The sequence below is a fragment of the Bos mutus genome, chromosome 8, assembly GCF_027580195.1.
Source record: "Bos mutus isolate GX-2022 chromosome 8, NWIPB_WYAK_1.1, whole genome shotgun sequence".
In the NCBI taxonomy this organism is placed as follows: Eukaryota; Metazoa; Chordata; class Mammalia; order Artiodactyla; family Bovidae; genus Bos; species Bos mutus.
Window position 1 is genome coordinate 89,521,547 of NC_091624.1, and position 22,221 is coordinate 89,543,767.

General features: G+C 42.0%; 1 protein-coding gene across 1 annotated transcript in view; it reads left to right on the forward strand.

Annotated features, from left to right (window-relative positions):
- MTAP (methylthioadenosine phosphorylase) overlaps positions 1-21,446 on the forward strand; it is a 46,730-nt gene extending 25,284 nt beyond the window's left edge. Inside the window, exons 5-8 of the mRNA XM_005887856.3 lie at positions 7,842-7,944; positions 13,195-13,434; positions 17,182-17,304; positions 20,016-21,446. Of these exons, the coding sequence (XP_005887918.1) occupies positions 7,842-7,944; positions 13,195-13,434; positions 17,182-17,304; positions 20,016-20,054 (505 nt within the window). The 3' untranslated portion in view covers positions 20,055-21,446. The remainder of the gene's footprint in view (positions 1-7,841; positions 7,945-13,194; positions 13,435-17,181; positions 17,305-20,015) is intronic.
- The last annotated feature ends 775 nt before the right edge of the window (positions 21,447-22,221 follow it).

Genomic DNA, 22,221 nt, shown 5'->3' on the forward strand with positions numbered 1-22,221 from the left:
AAAAGTATGACCAAAAAATTAAGATTAAAAAAAGGCAGGAAGTAATTCCTAATGCCAGGTGTTTTTTGCAAAACGCTGTTAACACACTGGCCTGCAGCCCCCGGTTAGGTTCTATTAAAAGAATGCGGTAGAAGTCCTGGCTTGGAAGTGAGGACATCCAAAATTGTTTCCTGGCTCTGCCCCCAAATTCCTGTGTCACTTAGTGTCCTCATCTGCTAAGTGAGGGTGCTGGATTGATTCCTAAGAGTTCTGATGTCCACCCTCTTAAGAGAATTCTTTTCTCGCTAGAGTCAGGAGAGGTTGGGGGTTGGGACAAGCGTTGGCTGGTGATGCAGACTTACTCATCAGGAAAGTCCCGCTGTAACAGTGGTAAGGGATTATGTCAGTTTATTTCCCTCTCCCAAAGACACAGCCCAGCCTTGGGCTTCCCCGACGGTGTCACAGTGCAAAGTTCTTCCTCCCCACCCTTGGGAGGTCAGCCTGGGGAGGTTAAGATGTGTACTGATGTCAGTTCATGAGTCCTTCCGCCTCTTGGGCAGGGGTGGGTTCTCACCAATAGAAATGGAGGTTTATGATAAAGAATTATACAGCAAACCTTTGCTCCCATTCCTGTCAGCAGTTATTTTAAAACCTTACTGTTCTCTCACAGCTTCCTGCTCATATCCTTCGCTCTTGGTTGAGACGGTTGCCTCTTTACAAGAAAACAGATGTTATTAGGCACAAACACGTCATCTTCCTTCACCCTCCCTTTCACCAGTTACTTGCATCCCTGTTTGTCATCATGCTATTGTCCTTGAAGTGGGGGCCTTTATTCCCTGTGTGAGGTTAACTCCTTTCCTTGTTCTGCAACCTACCTTCTCACCTTCTATCCTTACTCTTGTTTAAAAATGCTAATAAGCTCCCAGTGTTTGAGTTCCCACCAAGTGCCACAAATCAATTAACCCTGTTTATAGCTCAGTCAATAAAGAATCTGCCTGCAATGCAGGAGACCTGGGTTCAATTCCTGGGTTGGGAAGATCCCCTGGAGAAGGAAATGGCAATCCACTCCAGTATTCTTGCCTGGAAAATCCCATGGACAGAGGAGCCTGGTGGGCTACAGTCCATGGGGTCGCAAGAGTCAGACACGACTTAGCAACTAAACCACCACTGCATAAAAGGATCACTTCTTCAGTTTAAATTGACGTTACTTAAGCTTAGAAATACTGGTCATTTGCTAATAAGTGGGGCCTATGGGATCTGAATTTGAGTTCATCGCCAAAGACTGACCTCAGCCACTCCTGATCTGTGGACTTCCCAGATCTGTCCTCCCCCTTGAGATCCACACTGGCTCCCAGATACAGGACAAGGTCCCAGAGACATCTCACACTTTGTAATTCATGTGTATGTTATCAGATCAAGTGTATAATATTGTATATTAATACATATATGGACTCTAGAAATTGGTACAGATGAACCTATTTACAAAGCAGAAATAGACACAGAGAGAAAAGGTATGGACACCAAGGTGGGAAAGGAGAAGTGGGATGAACTGGGAAGTTGGGACTGACATATATTCACTACTCTGTGTAAACCAGGTAACTTAATGAGAACCTGCTGTACAGCGCTGGTAGCTCTTAACTCAGTCCTCTGTGGCAACCTGAATGGGAAGGAAGTCCAAAAAAGAGGGCATGTTATGTATAACTCAGCACTTCACTGTACAGCAGAAACTAACACAGCATGGTAAAGCAACTATACTCCAATAAAAAGCTGTTTTTAAAAAGACTGAATTATCCCCCTTGGTTGTCTTCTAAGCCACACCTCCCCCTATCCTGAGCTCCCTCCTCTCCGCTTGGTAAGTTGCTGCGTTGGTAATACCATGGCACTGCCATCCACCGTGGTCACTGCTGAGGATCTGTCACCCCTGTGTGCAGTTGGTCTCCCAAGTTGTGCCCGTATGTGCCCTGAATCCACCCTGTTGTCCATCACCACTGTCCTCATCTGGGTTATTAATGTTTCTTAACATTTTTGCTTCTCTCAGCTCGACTCCCTGGTTTCCATTACTACTCCCTGGAAATAGAAAGAAAGACACAGTCACAAGAGAGCTGGAAACCAAGCCCAAACATCTGTTGCCTCTGGGAGGGCTTGCCCTGAAATCTGTTACTGTAATTTGATGTAATTTTTCCTCGTTCCTTTTGTCACTGATGGTAAAATCTTTGACATAAACTGAAAACTGTCCCGTCACCTTTGTGGTGGTTTCTTCACTGCTTTTGTACTTTGCATCCTTGCTCATGTTCCTTTCCCCAGTGAAGCATTAATGTTTATTATTTGGTCATCTCTGGTCTTTGGAACATGAAGTTATTTCTGGATATTTATGAAGGGGGGGCGGAATACTGAGTTGTTCCCATCTATGCGATGCTGTTAGGTCCTGGGTAATTAACATACATGTATGTATTACTGGTAGAGATGGTTAGAATCATAAAAGGCAGTCTGCCACATAACTGAAGTTTTAGGACACACGCCTTTCCAACCAGCCTTCCCCCTTTTGCAGTTTGTAATCTTATGAGTAACTGCACCAAAGGATGTGTTTTTCAATTAGGGGTTCTCCTGAGACAGACTGGATAGACCTTAAGAGATGTGGGTGCAGTCATTTCCCTGAAACCAAGCTCTTCATAAGGAGGCCTTGGCACCACCTTGCTGGTAAATTAACTGCCTAGTATCCCTGTGTGCTGAGGCTTATGGACACGTCCTGTGCTCCAGAACTACCTTGGAAGTGTGCAGGTGTGTGACAGGTGTTTCTGCTGTGGGACAAGTGTTTTCTCTCAACTTGTCTGCAACTCAGCATTTCTTCAAAGGAAAACTATTAACAGATAGCAATCTTTGTGTGCAGATTCAAGGTCTTGATCCTGAAAGAACCTACCAGTCATTCTTTCTCTGCGTTTTGTTCCCTGCTGTGTCTGAAAGTGCCTGGTGTTCTCTCCTCGATGGCCTTGAACTCATTTCCCTTGCCAATACACACGATAATTTTGTCTCCTTCACTCCTCCATAGCAGTTTGTTGTTTGTTTTCTAACTTTTATTATCACATATCCCTTTTGGGGGGTACCCTTGACTTGAGGCCCACGTACAAGTCACCCTCAGAGGTTGGCAGACGAGAAATGCAGAAGCAGATTTCGACGGGCAGTGATGACTTGGGCTGAGCACTTGCTTCATGTGCTCTCTGTCTTCACACTGACCGTATTTCCTCTTCATGTCCCCATTTTAAATATGAGAAGACCGATAAGAGACTGAGGTAGACAGAGGTCAGGCTGACTTTCCTGCAGGCACACAGCTAGCCAGGGAGTAGTAAAGCCAGCCAGTTGGGCAGTCCCTGAAGTGTATTTCCAGTTCGTGTCCCAGGATGATGGTGGGGTTGGGAGTGAGAATTAGCAGTCCCTTTGCTCCGTTAGGAGGGTTCACCAGTTGAAGCAAGAGTTGGAGAAAGACTTTTGGCATCAGATCTTTCCTACCAGAGAAATTACACTGTGTTAACCAGGTTAAACCATATGAGCACATGTATTAGCTTCCTTTTGCTGCTGTAACAAATTCCCACAAATGCAGTGGCTTAAACAACACAACATTATTAGCTAATTCTGCAGGGTATGAGTATAACATGGGTCTCAGTGGGCTGAAATCAAGGGCTGAATTCCTTTCTGGAAGCTCAGGAGAATCCCTTTCCTTGTTCTTTGTCACCTGCATTCTTGGCTCCTGGCCCCCTTCCATCTACAATGGAAGGCAACATATGTTCTGGGCATTAGGGTATGGATATTCAGGGGTATGGTGGGAGGCATTATTCTGCTTACTACCACATGCCACTGTTACAGGTTGGTAGGATGGAGCCACTGCCCCCAAACTGTCATCCTTGGTCTAGGTTGCTTCTAGCAACTGGGTGATCCTTCCTGTTCTTCTCACCCACAGTCTAGAACACTGCTTCCCCATGGATCCAGCCAGTCTGACGTGGTCTAAGGCTAATTTTTTTCCTATGGCCCAGGAATGTATTTCAGTTCTATCTCTTGATGGAAGGAAAAAGATATCCCATTAAGGCCCCTCTTTATCAGGAAAAGATGCTCACGTGGGCACCGCTCCAGATCTAGAGAAATCTGCAGGTGTCTTGCATTGATGGGCTCCATGTGCTTGCTTCTGCTGCGCCTGCATCCATCTGTAATGTGGCTTGTGTGATCTGTGTGCTGGATGCTTTGTCTGTTCCCTCACTGATCCTCAGGGCAGTAGTAGTAGTGCTTTGTAACAACTATTGTTTATCCCCAAACTCACATACTTGACATAAAAAAATGGAGGAGTTATTGCATCTGCCTGTTGGGATGTCACTACTGGAGATTTCTGTGACCATGTTTTCATATTTAAACAAGGGTGTAAGTGTATGTTGTTAATACCTTATGAAGAACGAACTCACAGAGGTTAAGTAATTTGCTCAAGGACACATGAAAAATCAGTAACAAGATTGAAATCCGTGTACAAAACTGAGGATGAGCCACTATCCTGTCTACAGAAGAGCTTTTCTTTTTTGACTAGAAATTAGGAGTGAACAGGCAGGGGAGTCCCATCAACACAGGCTCAATCAGGTCACAGTCCCCCCGGGGATGTCCCTTGCTTCTTGCAGACTTGTAGAACCTCTGACTTCTATTTAAAGTTCTCAGGAGGATAGGAGATATTAAAATTACATGTATTTTCATTTTAGAATTTCCCTTGGGTGTGTCCTTCAGTACCTTCACTTGTGATTGCATACCTCATTGTTCTTGATCTGAATTTCACTCAGCATAATCATGCCTCATTTTATGCAGTATCAGAGTATTGACAGTAATTTAAATTCAGATCATTACTTGAATGTATTGCTATCTGAGTTATGTAGAACACCATGACTAGGTGGGCAGGCTGTGTGAAGAGATGTTTCTTATCAGCATTTTCCTTCCTGGGATCTTAACAGTATAACCCTGAAACTATTAGACACATGGGTATTAAAGTCCCCGGGCCTTCCTGGGGCTACCCCTCCTGCAAGGCTGGGTGTTCTGAGCACCAACTACAGCTTCTCCTTGGTGCTGACTCCTGATTCAGCCTCCAGCTCAGACCTCAGTTCTGAGCTGCTGTGGGGAAGCTGGGCCTCAGGGCTGACTTAATCCTCGTAGCACTCTTACAAATGGGTGGTGAACAATACATTTTATAACTGGAAAATGAAGAATCAAAAAGATATAGTGGTTTTGCTATAAACTGTACAGGTGGAAGTTGGGGAGCTTTGTTTAAAGAGAAAAATGTAAAATGTTAAACTGTAGGCAGTTAACATCACGTGTTTATAGCATAACATAAAGAATTACTCCTTGGAAGGAAAGTTACGACCAACCTAAACAGCGTATTAAAAAGCAGAGACATTACTTTGCCAACAAAGGTCCATCTAGTCAAGGCTATGGTTGTTCCAATAGTCATGTAAGGGTGTGAGAGTTGGACTATAAGGAAAGCTGAGAGCCAAAGAATTGATGCTTTTGAACTATGGTGTTGGAGAAGACTCTTGAGAAACCCTTGGACTGCAAGGAGATCCAACCAGTCCATCCTAAAGGAGATCAGTCCTGGGGTGTTCTTTGGAAGGACTGAAGCTGAAACTCCAGTACTTTGGCCACCTGATGCGAAGAGCTGACTCATTTGAAAAGACCCTGATGCGAAGAGCTGACTCATTTGAAAAGACCCTGATGCTGAGAAAGATTAAGGGCAGGAGGAGAAGGGGATGACAGAGGATGAGATGGTTGGATGGCATCACCGATTCGATGGACATGGGTTTGGGTGGACTCTGGGAGTTGGTGATGGACAGGGAGGCCTGGCGTGCTGTGGTCATAGGGTTGCAAAGAGTCGGACATGACTGAGTGACTGAAGTGAACTGAGCTGAAGAATAATACGTTATTGTTGCTTAGTCACCAAGTCAGGTCTGACTCGTTTGCGACCCCGTGGACTGTAGCCTGCCAGGCTCCTCTGTCCATGGTATTTCCCAGGCAAGAATACTGGAGTGGGTTGCCATTTCCTTCTCCAGGGGATCTTGCCAAGCCAGGGATCGAACCTGCATCTCATGCATCTTCTGCATTGGCAGAAGGATTCTTTACCACTGAGCCATCTGGGAAGCCCAATAATGATGTCTTAAGGTAAATGTTCAGAACAGAGAGAGGACTAATTAGGCGAAGAAGGGACGGAGAGAAAGAGGGACAGAATAGATAAGATGGGGTGTTACTGCATAGATGTCTGCTGGGACATAGCCCCTGCTGGGTTCTGTGGCCCTGTTTTCACATTTAATCATGGTTGTAAATAGGATTATTGCTAATATTTGACTCACTGAAGGCTGAAACCAAGCCAAAGCTGGAATACGTGGCACCATTTTATTAGTAAGTTTTACAAAAAGAAAACAGCCTCTGTTTATATAGGCCGGAAGAGTCATTTGACCTGTTCTTCAACCCCATCTGGAATTGCTTGGGGTTAATTTAGCCTTTCCCTTAAGACTCATGTGATAAGGGGGTTGAGAGGAACATGAACTTTGATTTCATTCCTCCCAAGCTCTGAGGCCTAATCTCTGAGAGAGGTGGCTTTGATGCCAGCTGGTATCACTGTTTAATGTGTGATGGGGAGGAAGTGACAGGTTAACTGTGAGAGGTGGACATGCCAGCTGGGTAAACTGAACCAGAATGTTTCTCCATGCTGTTCTCTACCTTCCCAGTAGAAGTAGAAATGAAGTGATGTTCCTTCAGCTGTTGGTTTCCCATGCCCTGTTGCTACCCTGCTCTCCCCTCTCTAGGAAAATGAGGACTCTCTCTTTCCTATATTACTCATGAGTTCAAGTTTAGAACAGTGCAATGGATATAAAAAGTGCTTTATTCTGAAAACTTTGAGAGAGAAGTAGCTGGGTGACTTGGCACTGGGTTAATTTTGGACTCTCTTATGGACTCAAAAATGTTTTATCAGAACGTTAACTTTAGAACTTTCATGAGACTTCAGAATTAATTCTGGCAGGCAGACGCACAAGTTTAAGCAAGACAGCAGAGACAGATGTTTCGAAATACAGAGCTGGATGAATGGCTGCTGTCTTCAATGGATCAAAGGCATGAAAAAATAAGGTTGAGGGTGGAGGGCAGGAGTTACTCTCAATTTAGTGACAGGGCAGTCAAGTGCAAAATTTAGACCTTAGACCTTGTTTGGAATATGAAACTAACCAAGCAACAGTTTTTAAAAAAAGAAAAAAGATTTTTTATTTTTTGAGGACACCAGGGAAATTGGCAGATGGTCTATATATTAGATAATACTTGGGAATTGTCATTTTTATCAGTTGTGATAATGACATTGCCATGGAAAATAATCCATATATTTTGGTCCATTTGAAGTAGGGATAAAGTGACAAAGTCTGGGATTTGCAATAAATGAAGTAGGTTTGACGAAATTTAGGAAATTGTTGAATCTAAATATATATAAGGGGTTCACTATACAATCCTCTATATCTGAGATGATGGAAAATGTTCATAGTTGACTTCTTAAGTGTTTCACCTGGCCTCCTGAGCCCACAGTTGACTTTCACCTACTGTTCAGTGTGGTTATCCTGTCACAGTCACCAGACCTCAGATACTTTAACTCCTGTTGGGAAGCAGGGTGCTACCAACTCAGAGCCAGAAAAGCCAAGTACTATCAAGAAGCTCTCTCTCTTTTTAAACAGTTTCTTTCAGCTTATCCAGAACTACTGATTCTAGAGTGAGGACCAAGATACTGACCTAGATACAACTGATTACCAGCTCTAAAGGGTGGAGAGGTAACTTTTTAAAAAAATAATCTTTTTTACTTTATTTTGTAGGACTACCAGAAGGCTTCAGACCTTCTATGATGGAAATCATTCCTGTGCCAGAGGAGTGTGCCATATTCCAATGGCTGAGCCATTCTGCCCTAAAACAAGAGAGGTTCGTAATCTTTCTGGAAGGTGCGCCAGAATAAATCATGAGGGCTTGGGGTGGCATCTACAGACAGATTAGTTGGCCAAGCATGTGGTCTCTCTTCCGCTCTTTAGTTTGATGCTTACGTAAGGTTTTAGGAAGAGTTGTTTCCCTTTGTTAATAATCCCTCCACTACTCTCAGTCATCTATAAGCTGAATCGCTCAAATTTGCAACCTGCCTTTTTTTTTTTTAGTAAGTTTTGATTTTAGTGTCAGGATATCTGGATACCTTTTAAAATAATTTAGACAGCATAATATGGAGTATACACTCTGGAACCAGATTTCTTAGGATCAGGTCTTTATTCTTCAACTTAATTGTTGCTTGTTTCTGGATCAGAACCTTGGACTCTGGTTTCCTCATTTATAAAATAAAGTAATGATAACATATTGATACCTCACAGGACTGTGAAGGATAAAAGAGTAACTTATAAAGTGCTTTGAATGATGCCTGTCAGTTATAAGACATCTAGTGACTGGTAACTGCTTTTATGAATTAAATGATTAATAATCTATAAATAGATTGGCATCATTTGCCTTTGAGCTGAGTTTGACTTTTCCTGTCCAGCCTCCTCTCCTCTCCAGGATTATAGTAAGATCTCAGGACTGTAGAGGCAACCCTTACAAAAGCCAGTGGTGGTATAAAGAAAGAAATCCTAGCCTTAGCTTTCAGAGAATAAAACTGGCTACCATGGTTCACAAGTCCATCCATGGTACTTTTCTTATAACCCCAAAATTTGAAAGTCAGATGCCACCTAGTAGGTCAAAAGTACTGTCAGAAGCAAACTGCCTAGTAAAATCTTACTTAGACAATACAAATAACTAAACATGTTACTCATTCAGATAATTTTAACATGTGATGTGAAACACAGATTTATGTTCAACCTTGCATAATCATGTAAAACTAGCCTCTTTACAGGCAAAGCTGCTGCTGCTGCTGCTGCTAAGTCGCTTCAGTCGTGTCCGACTCTGCGACCCCAGAGACGGCAGCCCACCAGGCTCCCCTGTCCCTGGGATTCTCCAGGCAAGAACACTGGAGTGGGTTGCCATTTCCTTCTCCAATGCATGAAAGTGAAAAGTGAAAGTGAAGTCGCTCAGTCGTGTACGACTCTTAGCAATCCCATGGACTGCAGCCTACCAGGCTCCTCCATCCTTGGGATTCTCCAGGCAAGAGTACTGGAGTGGGGTGCAGCTAGAGTGCCCTAAATAACCACACCCTGGTCTCAGAAATCTAGAGTCCAAAGCCAGGCGTTGAAGGGAGCTATTTCAGATATATCACTGCATGTTTATGCTTTGTGACTTCTGTGAAAGCACATTTTTAAGTAGGCGTTTAGATATACATTTGAGCCTTGAACAACGTGGGGCGTGGTTAGAGGCACTGACCCATCATGCAGTTGAAAATATGAGTATAAATTTACAGTTGGCCCTCCATATCTGGCAGTTCTGCATCCAAGGATTCAGCCAACCCACAGAGTGAACAGCATTGTAGCATGAATCTATTGTGAAAAAACATGTAAGAGTACACCACACAGTTCAAACCTGTGTTGTTCAAGGCTCAACTGTATATGTTCCTGGGTAGTTATCAGCAGAATATATCAGAATGATGTTGGTCTTAACCTCTGAAACACAGATCTGTCCACAAAATACATGTGCTCTCCAAGAGAACTTAGAAGTGTATAATAACATTTTTGTCCACTTCAGATTGGGAGAAGCTTGGAAGAAATAGACTAGTGAGAGAATATGCATGTTAATAGTAAATCTGAGGTATTGCCCCAGAGATTTGGGTACTAGGAGTAGAGGTGTGTAAGGGAAGTGCTAATGAGGTATTCAGAGTACATGTAAATGTGGTGGCTGAGTGATAGTTTCCAGTAATAAATACAGTTTGGCCTCTTTTGAGACTGAATTAATTCAGCTATTATTAGTCTAGCCAAGCTAAGGACCCTCACATAAAGATTAAGAGTGCTAGGGAAGGCAGTTTAAGAAAATGGGGAGGAGGGAAGAGGCCTTCACAATATTATTTTATTCTTATATACCCTAAAAGGGATTTTTAAAATACTATCCAAAAATGTAAAGAGTAGATGGTGTTGCCCCTCGGTAATCATCACTTAAACTTTCAGTATCCTTGTGATCTTTTGTGTACTGACGACAGATTGTCAAGATGAATTGTCCAGTGGCAAGCAAGGTACATAATGGTTGTACTGTATCTTATCATTTGTGTTAAATATGTGTGTGTGTGTATATAAGGGGCTTCCCTGGTGTCTCAGTGGTAAAGAATCCACTTGCAATGCAGGAGACATGGGTTCAATCCCTGGGTCCAGAAGATCCCCTGGAGGAGGAAATGGCAACCCAATCCAGTATTCTTGCCTGGGAAATCTCATGGACAAAGGAGCCTGGCAGGTTACAGTTCATAGGGTCGCAAAGAGTCAGACATGACTGAGCCTCTGAGCGCTCACGCATGTGTATATAAAAGAGATAAATATGAAAATATTTATGTGTGTGGGCTGCTGTCTATGGGGTCGCACAGAGTCGGACACAACTGAAGTGACTTAGCAGTAGCAGTAGCGTGTTTCTGGAAAGCTGACCAAAGAACTAGGAACAGTGATTTCCCATGGGGAAACTGAAGCCCTTGTACACAGGCAGAAGAAATACTTGTCACAGAATAAGAACCTTTGTGCTGTTTACATTTTGTACCATGTGCAAGTATTACCTATTCAGAAAACCGTCACTTCTAGTCAAAAAGTAATCTGAAACAAATTTCTTCAAAAAGTCCTGACACATTAAAAAGACCTCTCAGGCTGGAGCTGTATTTCTGGCACCTTACAATGGCATTATCTGTTTGTGTGAGAGTGCCAAGTGCTGCTTCGGGTGGCAAGCCCTCAGGGTCTGCCACTGGCTGGGCCATGCCCATAGCCTCCACTTCCTCCTCCCCAGCGTGGCACCCACCCCAGGGTGATAGTGAAGACTTACATGCCATATGCCACTGGCTTTTGAGACTTGTGATCTCCCTTCACACATCTTTAGAAGCACTCTGAAGTTTGGCCAAGACAGACAGCTCAGTTATTTGGGACTTTTAAAGACATTTAATGAAGACAGGACTGGGCTGGTTATACCTTAATTTTGAAAGGGGGTGGGGACAGCAGGGGAAGGAGTGATTTAATAAGGCTTATTATTTATAACTTCTGCTCCTTAGGAAACAGTTTTGATTTAGCATAGTCTTATTTTCAGCATGTACAGGATAAATAAACATGCTGCTGCTGCTGTTAAGTCGATTCAGTCGTGTCCGACTCTCTGTGACCCCAGAGACGGCAGCCCACCTGGCTCCCCTGTCCCTGGGATTCTCCAGGCAAGAACACTGGAGTGGGTTGCCATTTCCTTCTCCGAAGCATGAAAGTGAAAAGTGAAAGTGAAGTCGCTCAGTTGTGTCCGACTCCTAGCGACCCCATGGACTGCAGCCTACCAGGCTCCTCCGTCCATGGGATTTTCCAGGCAAGAGTACTGGAGTGTGGTGCCATTGCCTTCTCCAAATAAACATGATGGAGCATCAACTAGTCATTGGCTAGGGCTTGTCATGGTTCTAAATTTAGAGTTGCCAAGGCTCTTACTAAAATTCTTTCTTCTATTGCCATAGGACAATGTTATTTTTAAGGAAATAGGTTAATTTGCCTGTGTGTTTCAGACATGTGCAGGCAAGACTTTGGCCTAAATTGGAGCTTTCTATTGACTTTGAGTCACTCCATTTTGTATACAGTAACCTAGGAACTTTGACCAATTACTTGGGAAATGTGTAAAAGCTGCCAGTGTTAATAATTTGAAGAGGACTTCCGTGGTGGTCCAGTGGTTAATAATCTACCTGCCAATGCAGGGAACATGGGTTCGATCCCTGGCCCGGGAGGATTCCACGTGTCGCGGTGCAACTAAGGCTGTGCACCACAATGAGCGAGCCCGCGCTCTAGAGCTGGTGGGCTGCAACTACCGAAGCCTGCACGTCCTAGAGCCTGTGGGCCATAACAAGAGAACCCACCTCAATGAGAAGCCCAGGCACTGCATTTAGAGGAAGCCTGTGCACAGCAGTCCAGACCCAGTGCAGCCAAAAGGATTAAAAAAAAATAATTAGAAGACCAGTTAAGCACTTATATATTGTATTGGGCACTCCTTGCCATTTATTCCTTGGAAGTGTTGCCCAGTCGTGTCCAGCTCTTTGCAGTCCCAATGACTGTAGCCCACCAGGCTCCTCTGTCCATGGGATTCTTCAGACAAGAATACTGGAGTTGGTTGCCATTTCCTTCTCCAGGGGATCTTCCTAAGCCAGGAATTGAACCTGCTTCTTCTGCACTGCAGGCATTCTTTACTATCTGAGTCACCAGGAAAGTGGAAGTGTATTCCTTAGCTCGTTTAATCTTCACAGTATCTATGAGTTATATTATTACTCCCATATCACTGATGAAAAAACTAGGACATAGGGAAGTGAATTCTTGTCAGTACTTTAATAGTTTAAAGGACTTTTTTTCAATTAAACAGGAATGTTTAAGCACAGAGTAAGAGAAAAATGAAATTAGATTAAATATACATTATTAGACACTAGAAAAAGTGATCAAACTTTTAAATAATGTTTCTAAACTCATATATGGCCTTGCCTCTAAAGGGTGCCAAGATAAGTTTATCTCTGGATAGAAGAAATCAGCATAGCTGCATTCTGTTTTTTATTGTATGTCTTTAGAGAGGCAGCAGGCAAAGAGATTATGAAAGTACCTTCTACTCCAGAAAAGCTTTCACATAAGCCCTCAGGTTTTATATAGAAGAGCAATGAGAATCGGTTTCTCAGGAGCTTGGAAACTTCACTCTGCACATCTCTGAGACGTGGATGAGGAGGGCGCCTTGTGTTGCTTTGAAGGTTAAGAGCTCAGACTCAAGCCCATATTCACAGTCCATGATAATCTATTAAAGCAGCTAAAAAGTGAGATTAAAGCATGTAAACAAATGCCTGGTGTAAAGAAAAAGCCCAGTATTTGCTCTTATTGCTGTGAGCTAGAGGTTGGGTGGGACAGAGCGTTATGTAAATAGATGGGGAGCTAGGAAACTCCCTTCTGTGATCACCCAGGTTCTCTTTGAGGGCCTGCAGGTACTGGGTATTTATAGTAAGAATCTTTTAAAGTAGCAGGGAAGAAAAAATAAAGCTTAGCTTCTGTTTGTATGTTTTGAGTTTGGTTCTTTCTGTTCTAGGTCCTCATAGAGACTGCTAAGAAGTTAGGACTCCGGTGCCACTCAAAAGGGACAGTGATCACCATTGAGGGACCTCGTTTCAGCTCCCGGGCAGAAAGCATCATGTTCCAGACCTGGGGGGCAGATGTTATCAACATGACCACAGTTCCAGAGGTGGTTCTTGCTAAGGAGGCGGGAATTTGCTACGCAAGTATCGCCATGGCGACAGATTATGATTGCTGGAAGGAGCATGAGGAAGCGGTAGGTGGAATTCTCTTTGGTACATGTATGGCCTGGGTTTCCAAGTGCCATGAGAGCCAGTGACAGAGTGTCTTAACTTTTTGTTTCTATTACATTAGTTCCAGAAAGTGCCTTTATACCAAGTTTTAAAGTCAGCTTTTGATACATTATCATTAGGTGTTACCAGATTTTTTTTCTGTAGTTCCCATTGGAAGAACAAAATCTTCATAGAGAATGAAAGGACACTTAGGCAAGGATCAACAGGGAAGAGTACATTGCAAACATGTAGGTGTGTTGGGAATCTTACTGAGACTCAGCTCTTACATTACAGATAAAGACTCTTGGTTATAAGTTCTTTATGCTCCTGTTTATTATGTAGCAGGGAAACCTATTAATGTACCTTTCCTGGTAAGAGGATTCTGTATTCATGTCTAACCTGCCATGGATGGGTACTGTGCTTGGTATAAAAATACAATAGCAGACAGACAAGTCCATAAGGAGCTAACATTTTGGGTTTTGAAGGAACTGGGTAGAGGTCAAACAAACCAGCGTGAGAAGGCTCGGGGTTATATAGAAATAATGTGGTAGGATACAGAAGTACGTATCGAATGGGCCCAACCAAATACTTGACATCCAGGAAGCCTGGCTTAAGTGTGATGGGAAAGAGGGCCATGCTGGAGAGGTGAGGAGCGGGAAGAGGGAGGCAGGGCCGTGTAGACTATGTAAGGATTTCAGATGGGAGGTCAGTGAGGGTTTTGAAGCAGAAAAAAACATCAAGATCCAGCTGGTATTTGAGGATAATGGGCCACTGAGGTCAGGCTTCCAAAACAAATATGTCCTTTGTGGAAAACTTCAAAACATCTACAAAAGTAGAGTTTAGTGTAATGAACACCCCAGGTGCCCATCACCCAGCTTTCCACAATCATCAGCCGTGCCAACTCTTGACTTACTTATATGCCCCTATTCAGTTTTCTCCCCCCTACCCTTATGATTTTGAAGTAAATTTTTCTAAAAGACCTCTCTTTTAAAAATAATTTTTTTAAAACCACACCATCACTGTTGTACAAAAAAATTAGTGATATTAATTCTTTAAAATCAAATGTCCAGACTTGTCACATTTTCCCTCCTGTCTCATCATTTTTAACTGTTCAAATCAGGATCCCTTATAATCCACACATTGTATTTGAATGATAAGCCTCTTAAATCTTTAACCTAATATTCTCCTCCCTTTTCATTGCTTGCATTTTACTTGAAGAAACCAGATCATTTGTCTTGTCATTTATCTCATCTTAAAAAGAGAAAAGGACAAAACTGCAGCCAAGAAATTTTGAAGGAAGGAGTATGGCAGTGGCTGTTCTGGAGACATTTAGGGGAGGTGACATCTTCTCTAGGGGGACTGTAGCACCATCTCAGAGCTGCTTGTTTCACCATCCAGTTTCATGTAAAACAGGCTAAGATATTCTAGCTGCCTCTCCATCCATGGGTATGGAGTTTAGGTCATGGATGAACACAGATTCTTTGAGGATGTTTGTTAGTTAAGAGATTTGCAAATCCTGACCCAATGTAGTCTCTGACTTGGCAGCTTTGGTCACCTCAGTGGCAGCTCTGCCTCATGATGTTGAGAAGTTGCTTCCAATTAATAGGAGACTCCAGCCTCTGCCACTCCCCGAGAGTAGACTGCTTCCTGCCTGTGGCTTTCTGCGTGGTTTCATAACATTTGTCTCCTTTGCAGAGCTAATGGTGCTTTCATTTAGTAGGCCACATGAGGTTTGGAAAACAGTCAACTGGAGCTACTTCAGTTAAAAGCAAAAAAACTAAGCTCTGTGTAAGTGGTAAGGCATGAAAGCAAATAATGTTAAATCCCACAAGGAAAGCATAGACAAAGATGGCATCATCTCAGTCAGCTATGTGTGTCATTGTGCTTTAAACCAGATGTGCAGCCTGGCACAGAAAAAGGTTCTAGAGTTGCCTAACCCCTTCTTCAAATTCCCATTGTTCTTATTACTTGTAATATTGGGTGACTTCTTTAACCCTTCCACATGAGTGGGGGGTGTTAATTACATTTCTGACCTTGTAGGATGACTGGAAGAATTAAACATGATAAATACGGAGCCAATAGTATAGTACTAGGGCTTCCCAGGTGGCACTAATGGTAAAGAACCCGCCTGCCAATGCAGGAGATATGAGACACAGGTTCAATTCCTTGGTCAAGAATGTCCCCTGGAGGAGGGTATGGCAACCCACTCCAATATTCTTGCCTGGAGAATCCCATAGACAGTGGAGCCTGGTGGACCACAGTCCGTAGGGTCGCACAGAGTTGGACACGACTGAAGTGACTTAGCACGCACAGTATAGTACTGGCCCCTAAGAGGGTCGTAGTCAGATGATAGGTGTGATGGAATGGTGGAGGGATGTAGTTTCCGAAGAAAACTCTGGAGATTTAAGCTGGATGTTGAGTGAGAATTTATTGTGAGAAAGCAGAAAGGACTTCTGGGTGGAGCACAGCAGCAAAAACACAGAGGAAAAGGAGGTCAGAATCTGTATAGAAATAGCAGCCACAAAGGATGAGGAAAAGAGTAAAATATAAGGCAAATCTCTTGGTTGTTTCACGACGCTGCAGTTGACGTTGCCTACCTGGCAGGCACCCAGCTGGCCGCCTCCTTCTGCTGTGATCCCTCCCACAGTGATGGCACTCCTCTCTGCTACGGTGCTTATCATTTTGTTGTAAACACATCTCCATATTGTGGGAGGGGTCTAGGAAGGTAAAATCATGGTGCCCCTGAATCTTGGGTTTCTTCTAAGCATAGTTAAGCATGACAAGTACTCTTTCTGGTCATCTGTCTTATACTCAACTTCCTTCAGCTTCCTTAGGAAGCAGTTTCAGTCATACACAGAAGCAATGGGGTAAGCTTCCGTGAATGCAACTTCAGTCATAAACATAACAATTTTAAGCCAACCATGTTTCATCTACATGCTGATCCATGAACTTATCTGTGAACATTTTAGGAGACATCTAACATAACCACATTGCTGTTATCACAGTCCAACAATAATTCCTTAATATATCCAGGCAAAGTTCAATTTTCTAGTTATCTCAAGTAGCGTAAGTGATTTTTTGCTTCCAGGTGTTCTTAAAAGAAACCAGGTCATTTGTCCTATAGAGTTTCCCACAGTCTGATTACTGAAATCATCTCCTTAGGATGGTTTATCCAATTTCGCAGTGTTCTATATTTTCTGTAAATTGGCAGCAGGATCCAGAGATTTGATCTAATTCTGACATCATAATCCACAAGGAAGCTCATGAAAGTGGACTGTTTGTTTGGTTTGGGTTTCTGGTTTTGTGATGTTAACAGCCCATCCATTAATTCACTGGGACTATAAAAATGGTGATGCTTTGATTCCATTATTTCTATTAAAGACTTCTCTAAAGGGAAATGTTCTTATCTTCTGATTTATCCAGTATAGCAACAGTTTTAAAACTGGAATCCATTCTGTGGACATGAGAAGAGCCACAAGCTTTCTAGGCCATGCCAACACATTATACAACTGAAAAGGTTTCTCAGACACCATGTTGAAAACTAGTTGTGCTTTTCAGAGATGTCATTGGATTTCTCTATGACCTCTCCCCTAATAAATGCAGAACTTGGGTTCAAGTTCTTGGGAGTAAACTGACTTCAACAGATCAAGTAGGAACTCAGAAAAAAATGTTCTGTGAAAAGCAGTGGAATTTTAAATTGCTGGTAATGTCCTGTGCTGTTGTTTTTCTAGGTTTCAGTGGACCGGGTCTTAAAGACCCTGAAAGAAAATGCCAATAAAGCCAAAAGCTTACTTCTCACTACCATACCTCAGATAGGATCCATGGAATGGTCAGAAACCCTCCATAACATGAAGGTAAGTATCCTCTCCATCTACAAGCAGACACTTCCATAGACTCTCAGCTGCCCTTTTCTCTAATTTGCATTGGACCCTTGGTCCATCTGTTCATGCATTTTATACTAGACTAGATGTTTTCTACATGTTTTCATGTCATTTACTAGCATACTAACCATAAATGGAAGAGAGATATATTCTGGCTGGTAATGCAAGAGCACTAAAAGTTGAGGTGAAGGAGTTTTATTATCTAGTCTATCAGGTTCTTGACACTGTCCTGCTTTGCAGTGTATCCGTAAATTTTACTTCAGAAGATTGGTAGTGTTTGCTCTGTACACGTATTATACTGCAGACAAGGCTGTTTTCTCTTTGGCTGCTGCTGCTAAGTCACTTCAGTCGTGTCCGACTCTGTGCGACCCCATAGACGGCAGCCCACCAGGCTCCCCCGTCCCTGGGATTCTCCAGGCAAGAACACTGGAGTGGGTTGCCATTTCCTTCTCCAATGCATGAAAGTGAAACGTGAAAGTGAAGTCGCTCAGTTGTGTTCGACTCTTAGCGACTCCATGGACTGCAGCCCACCAGGCTCCTCGGTCCGTGGGCAGACCTATGCTAAGTACTGGCAGCCTTTAAAGCCAAAACACTGGCATACAATACCAAAATGGTGCCAGGGACTGTTTACTTATAGTTAATGTTGCATCAGACAAATTAAGATAGTAATAAACATGTGGAGGGTTGCAGATTGGTAGCTTTTCAACTCTAGTATTAATTCCCAGAATATGATTTGAACTGATTGCTGAGCTCAGATGTGTGGTTTTTATCTGGACCTCTTGTGTCTCTTGATTAACCACCTTAGATAAGGGGTTGGCTGAAATTGATCAGATGTTACATTCACCTAGTATCCAAAGAGGGTAGCCAGCATATCCAAAGGTCTCCTAGAATACATCTCTACTCTTAGGTGTTAGAGTTGAGAGAGGATTTGAAAAGTTGATAAAAGCCCCTCTCAACCTGAATAACCACCGAGGAACCCTGGAATGACAGCCATTGTTTTAGTGTGATGACAATACTGTGGTAGTAAATGACTGCCGACTGCTGGGCATGGAGGAGCCATGATTTGTAGTTTGCTGACTGCCATAGTATAAAATGCTCTTGCACAGCCCATTTCAAGCTATCAACATGAAGCCACCGGTAAGCTGGGAAGTGATATACATAATGAGTTTTTACAAAGCTGGTACAAGCAGGCTCCAGAAAACCAGTGTAAAATGTCTCTCAGCCTTGAGGACTGGCAAAACCAGGAATACTGGCATTTTGTACTCTGTCTTCCCTGCTGCTGCTGCTGCTAAGTCGCTTCAGTCTTGTCCGACTCTTTGTGACCCCATGGACTGCAGCCCACCAGGCTCCTCCGTCCATGGGATTTTCCAGGCAAGAGTACTGTCTTCCCTACTAGATTTTAAATCCATAAGGAACAGGAAACACATCTGTTGGTTTCAGCCTATCTACTCAGGAGATAAATGTTCTTTAATGATAGGTCCTTTCCCTCATGAATTATTTCATCATAATTGAAATATAGGCAACTCTTTTTATATGGATGAAGAAAAAGGGAACAGAAAATCAGTTCTAGGAATTGGAGAATGTCACTTTAAACTAGAAACAGTTACATCTGGTGAAACGTAATGAGTGTAATGCGATTGAACAGTATGACTTTGGCTTATCAAAACAAACACACTGTTGACTGGCAGGAAATGTGATTCATTCTTTTGGTACTGCTGAGGCTGTTACCTGCTGGATGGGATGGTGAGGTTTGGGGTTTGGGTTTTTTTGGGGTTTGGGGTTTTTTTGGTTTTTTGTTTTTTTAAGGTTTCTGATCCTTGGTCAGAATTTTACTAAGCCAATTTGACCATAGCCCCTTGAACTTTCAAAGATAATTTGTCAAGGAATAAATTTATTATTTCAGCTTCATTTTTAAGTAAAAATATTTGGATAGTAGATTGGTGTTCTCTATTCCTTCTGTGAAGCTTCTGAAAGTGTGTGTAAAACGGCATTTTTTTTAAACGGGTTAATATGTGTAGAAGAGAGAAAATGAAGAATTGCTACTCTAGACAAAATTGAGAATCATAGCCTCCATTCTGTAACATATAAGGAATACCACACTAATAATCCCTTATTCCAAGGCAGTATTTTCAGCTCTCTGAATACTGAAGTGTGTATCATTAATTCACTAATTCATTTCAGAATCACTTAGTGAGCACCAACTATATGTCAAGCTATGGTTTACACAGATATGTAAGATGCTGTTATGGAGAAGCTCCTAGTCTATTTGGAGATACTCGCATATTAAAATTTCAATGACATTTTTCAGTGGAATAAGACAAAGGCTAGGGGTTGGTGTAAAAATATGTCCCAGTGGATGTAAAGGGGCAGGGGTGGAGATAAGTGAGAATCAGAACAGTCCTCTGAGATAAACATTCTAAACCTCACTTTACATGAAAGGAGAATAAAGAACGAACAGTTAAAGATTTATGCCCAAAACTCCATATGTGGTTAGTGATTATTAAACTTTCAGTGAACATGAGAATTTTCTGGAGAGTTTATCAAGTATATATCCCATGAGTCCTCACTCTATAAAAATCAAAGTGAAAATAAGCACTCCAGGTGATTATCATGCCCCCAAGCATGAGAATTCCTGCCTGTACTAATTGTTTGATTAATCATAATCTGTGCCTACTTCCTTTCAGAAAATGGCCCAGTTTTCTGTTTTGTTACCAAGACATTAAAACAGCATGGCTGCCCAGGAGACTTCGAAATTCCAGTCCTTTTGGGAATTCCTGCTTGAGAAAACATAGAAAAGATATGCAGCTTTCATGCCCTTGCTCCCCAAGGAAGAAGTGATAAGACATTGCACTCATCAGAGATGCCTTCTCAAACACTTGGACTGCTTCAAATAATTGAAGGAAAGCAAATTACACTTCCAGAAAAGAAAAAAAAGAAGACACCTTTCACCATTCCCCTATTAAATTTGTAACAATAAAGGTAGTCAGTAATATTCCTGTGCTGCCAAGGAATTTGAAGAAGAAAAGCTCTTAGACTATTTACTGGTGTGACTGTAAGTTGGTATAGTCTTTTTTGAGGGCAGTTTGGTAAAATGTATCAAAGGCTTAAAAAATACTCTTTGTGCTGGTTAAACTCCTAGGAATTTATCTTTAAGGAATTATCAGAGATACATATAAATAATTATGAATAAAGAAGGATGTATAACATAGTTATCATAGCAAATATTCAAAACAATCTGAATATCTAACAAATGGAGGTAAATCATGGTCAAGCTCTTAATTAGACTGTGAAGCAGCCAACTGAACATCATAGCTTCACATAATGTACAAAAGACATTGTTGCTGTATAATATGGAATGAGGATATGTAAGCATTTTACAATACTGATTTTGTTTTAAAATTCTACATAGTTATGTACAAAGAATAGAAAGAAATATATGCACTCTTCTGTTATTGTATTTGGGAAGAGGGATACTGGATAATTTTTTATTTTTTCCATTTCTTCACATTTTTCTACAATGAATATAATCGAATAGTGAAGTTTTAGAAATCAAAATGGGATTAGAAAGATCCAGTTCTTGAAAACCCACTGTTTTTGGTAATGCAACAGAAGTTAAAATGGCACTGCTAAGAGGAGTTCTGTTTGAGTTCCATCTTTATATTGTTAAAAAGGCCATTAATGACTGTATGGTTAGAACAGTATTTGGATTTGCAACAATGTGAGAAAAGCTGAGTGTTTAATATGGAGCTAATCTTAAATTATTTAAGAGACCATATACACACATTATAGTGTGTGAGATATTTTTAAAACTGGTATTTGACTTTTTGTTTCTACACCTTTTCATGATTTGATGAATTATTTTACATGAGTTGAGTTTTTTTAAATAAAAAAGTGGAAGCTTCTTACTGTTTTTTATTCTTAATTTTAAAGGAATGTGGTTTGTTTTCTTATCAGAGAGAGATCATTTTTCCCTCAGAATTACTCCTCACTGTAGTCTGTTACTCAGTCCTTTAGTAATGTATATCTCTTGGCTGTTTAAAGAGAATGTAGAATGAATGTGTTTATGTCTAAGGAATTGTCTTCAAGATAATGAGCTGCTAACTGTAAATAATAAACCAGTTACCCTTCAGCGTTAATACAGAGCTGTCTGGGTTACATGTAAGTATGGCTCTTGGACTCTGATGCAGCATTTCAGCTCTGTGCATGAGACAGCCACAGAGGACGTGATGAATCTGAACCCAGGGTTCTCTGGCTCTGTACACCATGATTGTTTTCACTACCCTGTAATATACGCTATGCCTTACTATCCTTCTTTCTTGGTAGACATCTGAGGATGTCAAGGCCGAAATGTAGGCATTTTTCTTGTTCCTTCAAAAGTACGGTGGTTTCCAAATTCCGTTCAGTTCAGTTCAATCATTTAGTTGTGTCCGACTCTTTGTGACCCCATGGACTGCAACACGCCAGGTCTCCCTGTCCATCACCAACTCCCGGAGTTTACTCAAACTCATGTCCATTGAGTCAGTGATGCCATCCAACCATCTCATCCTCTGTCATCCCCTTCTCCTCCCACCTTAAATCTTTTCCAGCATCAGGCTCTTTTCAAATGAGTCAGTTCTTTGCATCACATGGCCAAAGGATTGGAGTTCCAGCTTCAGCACCAGTCCTTCAAATGAATATTCAGGACCGATTTCCTTTAGGATGGACTGGTTGGATCTTCTTGCAGTCCACGGGACTCTCAAGAATCTTCTCCAACACTACAGTTCAAAACATGAATTCTTCCACAGTCAGCTTTTTTTATAGTCCAACTGTTACATCCATACATGACTACTGGAAAAACCATACCCTTGACTAGACGGACCTTTGTTGGCAAAGTAATGTCTCTGCTTTTGA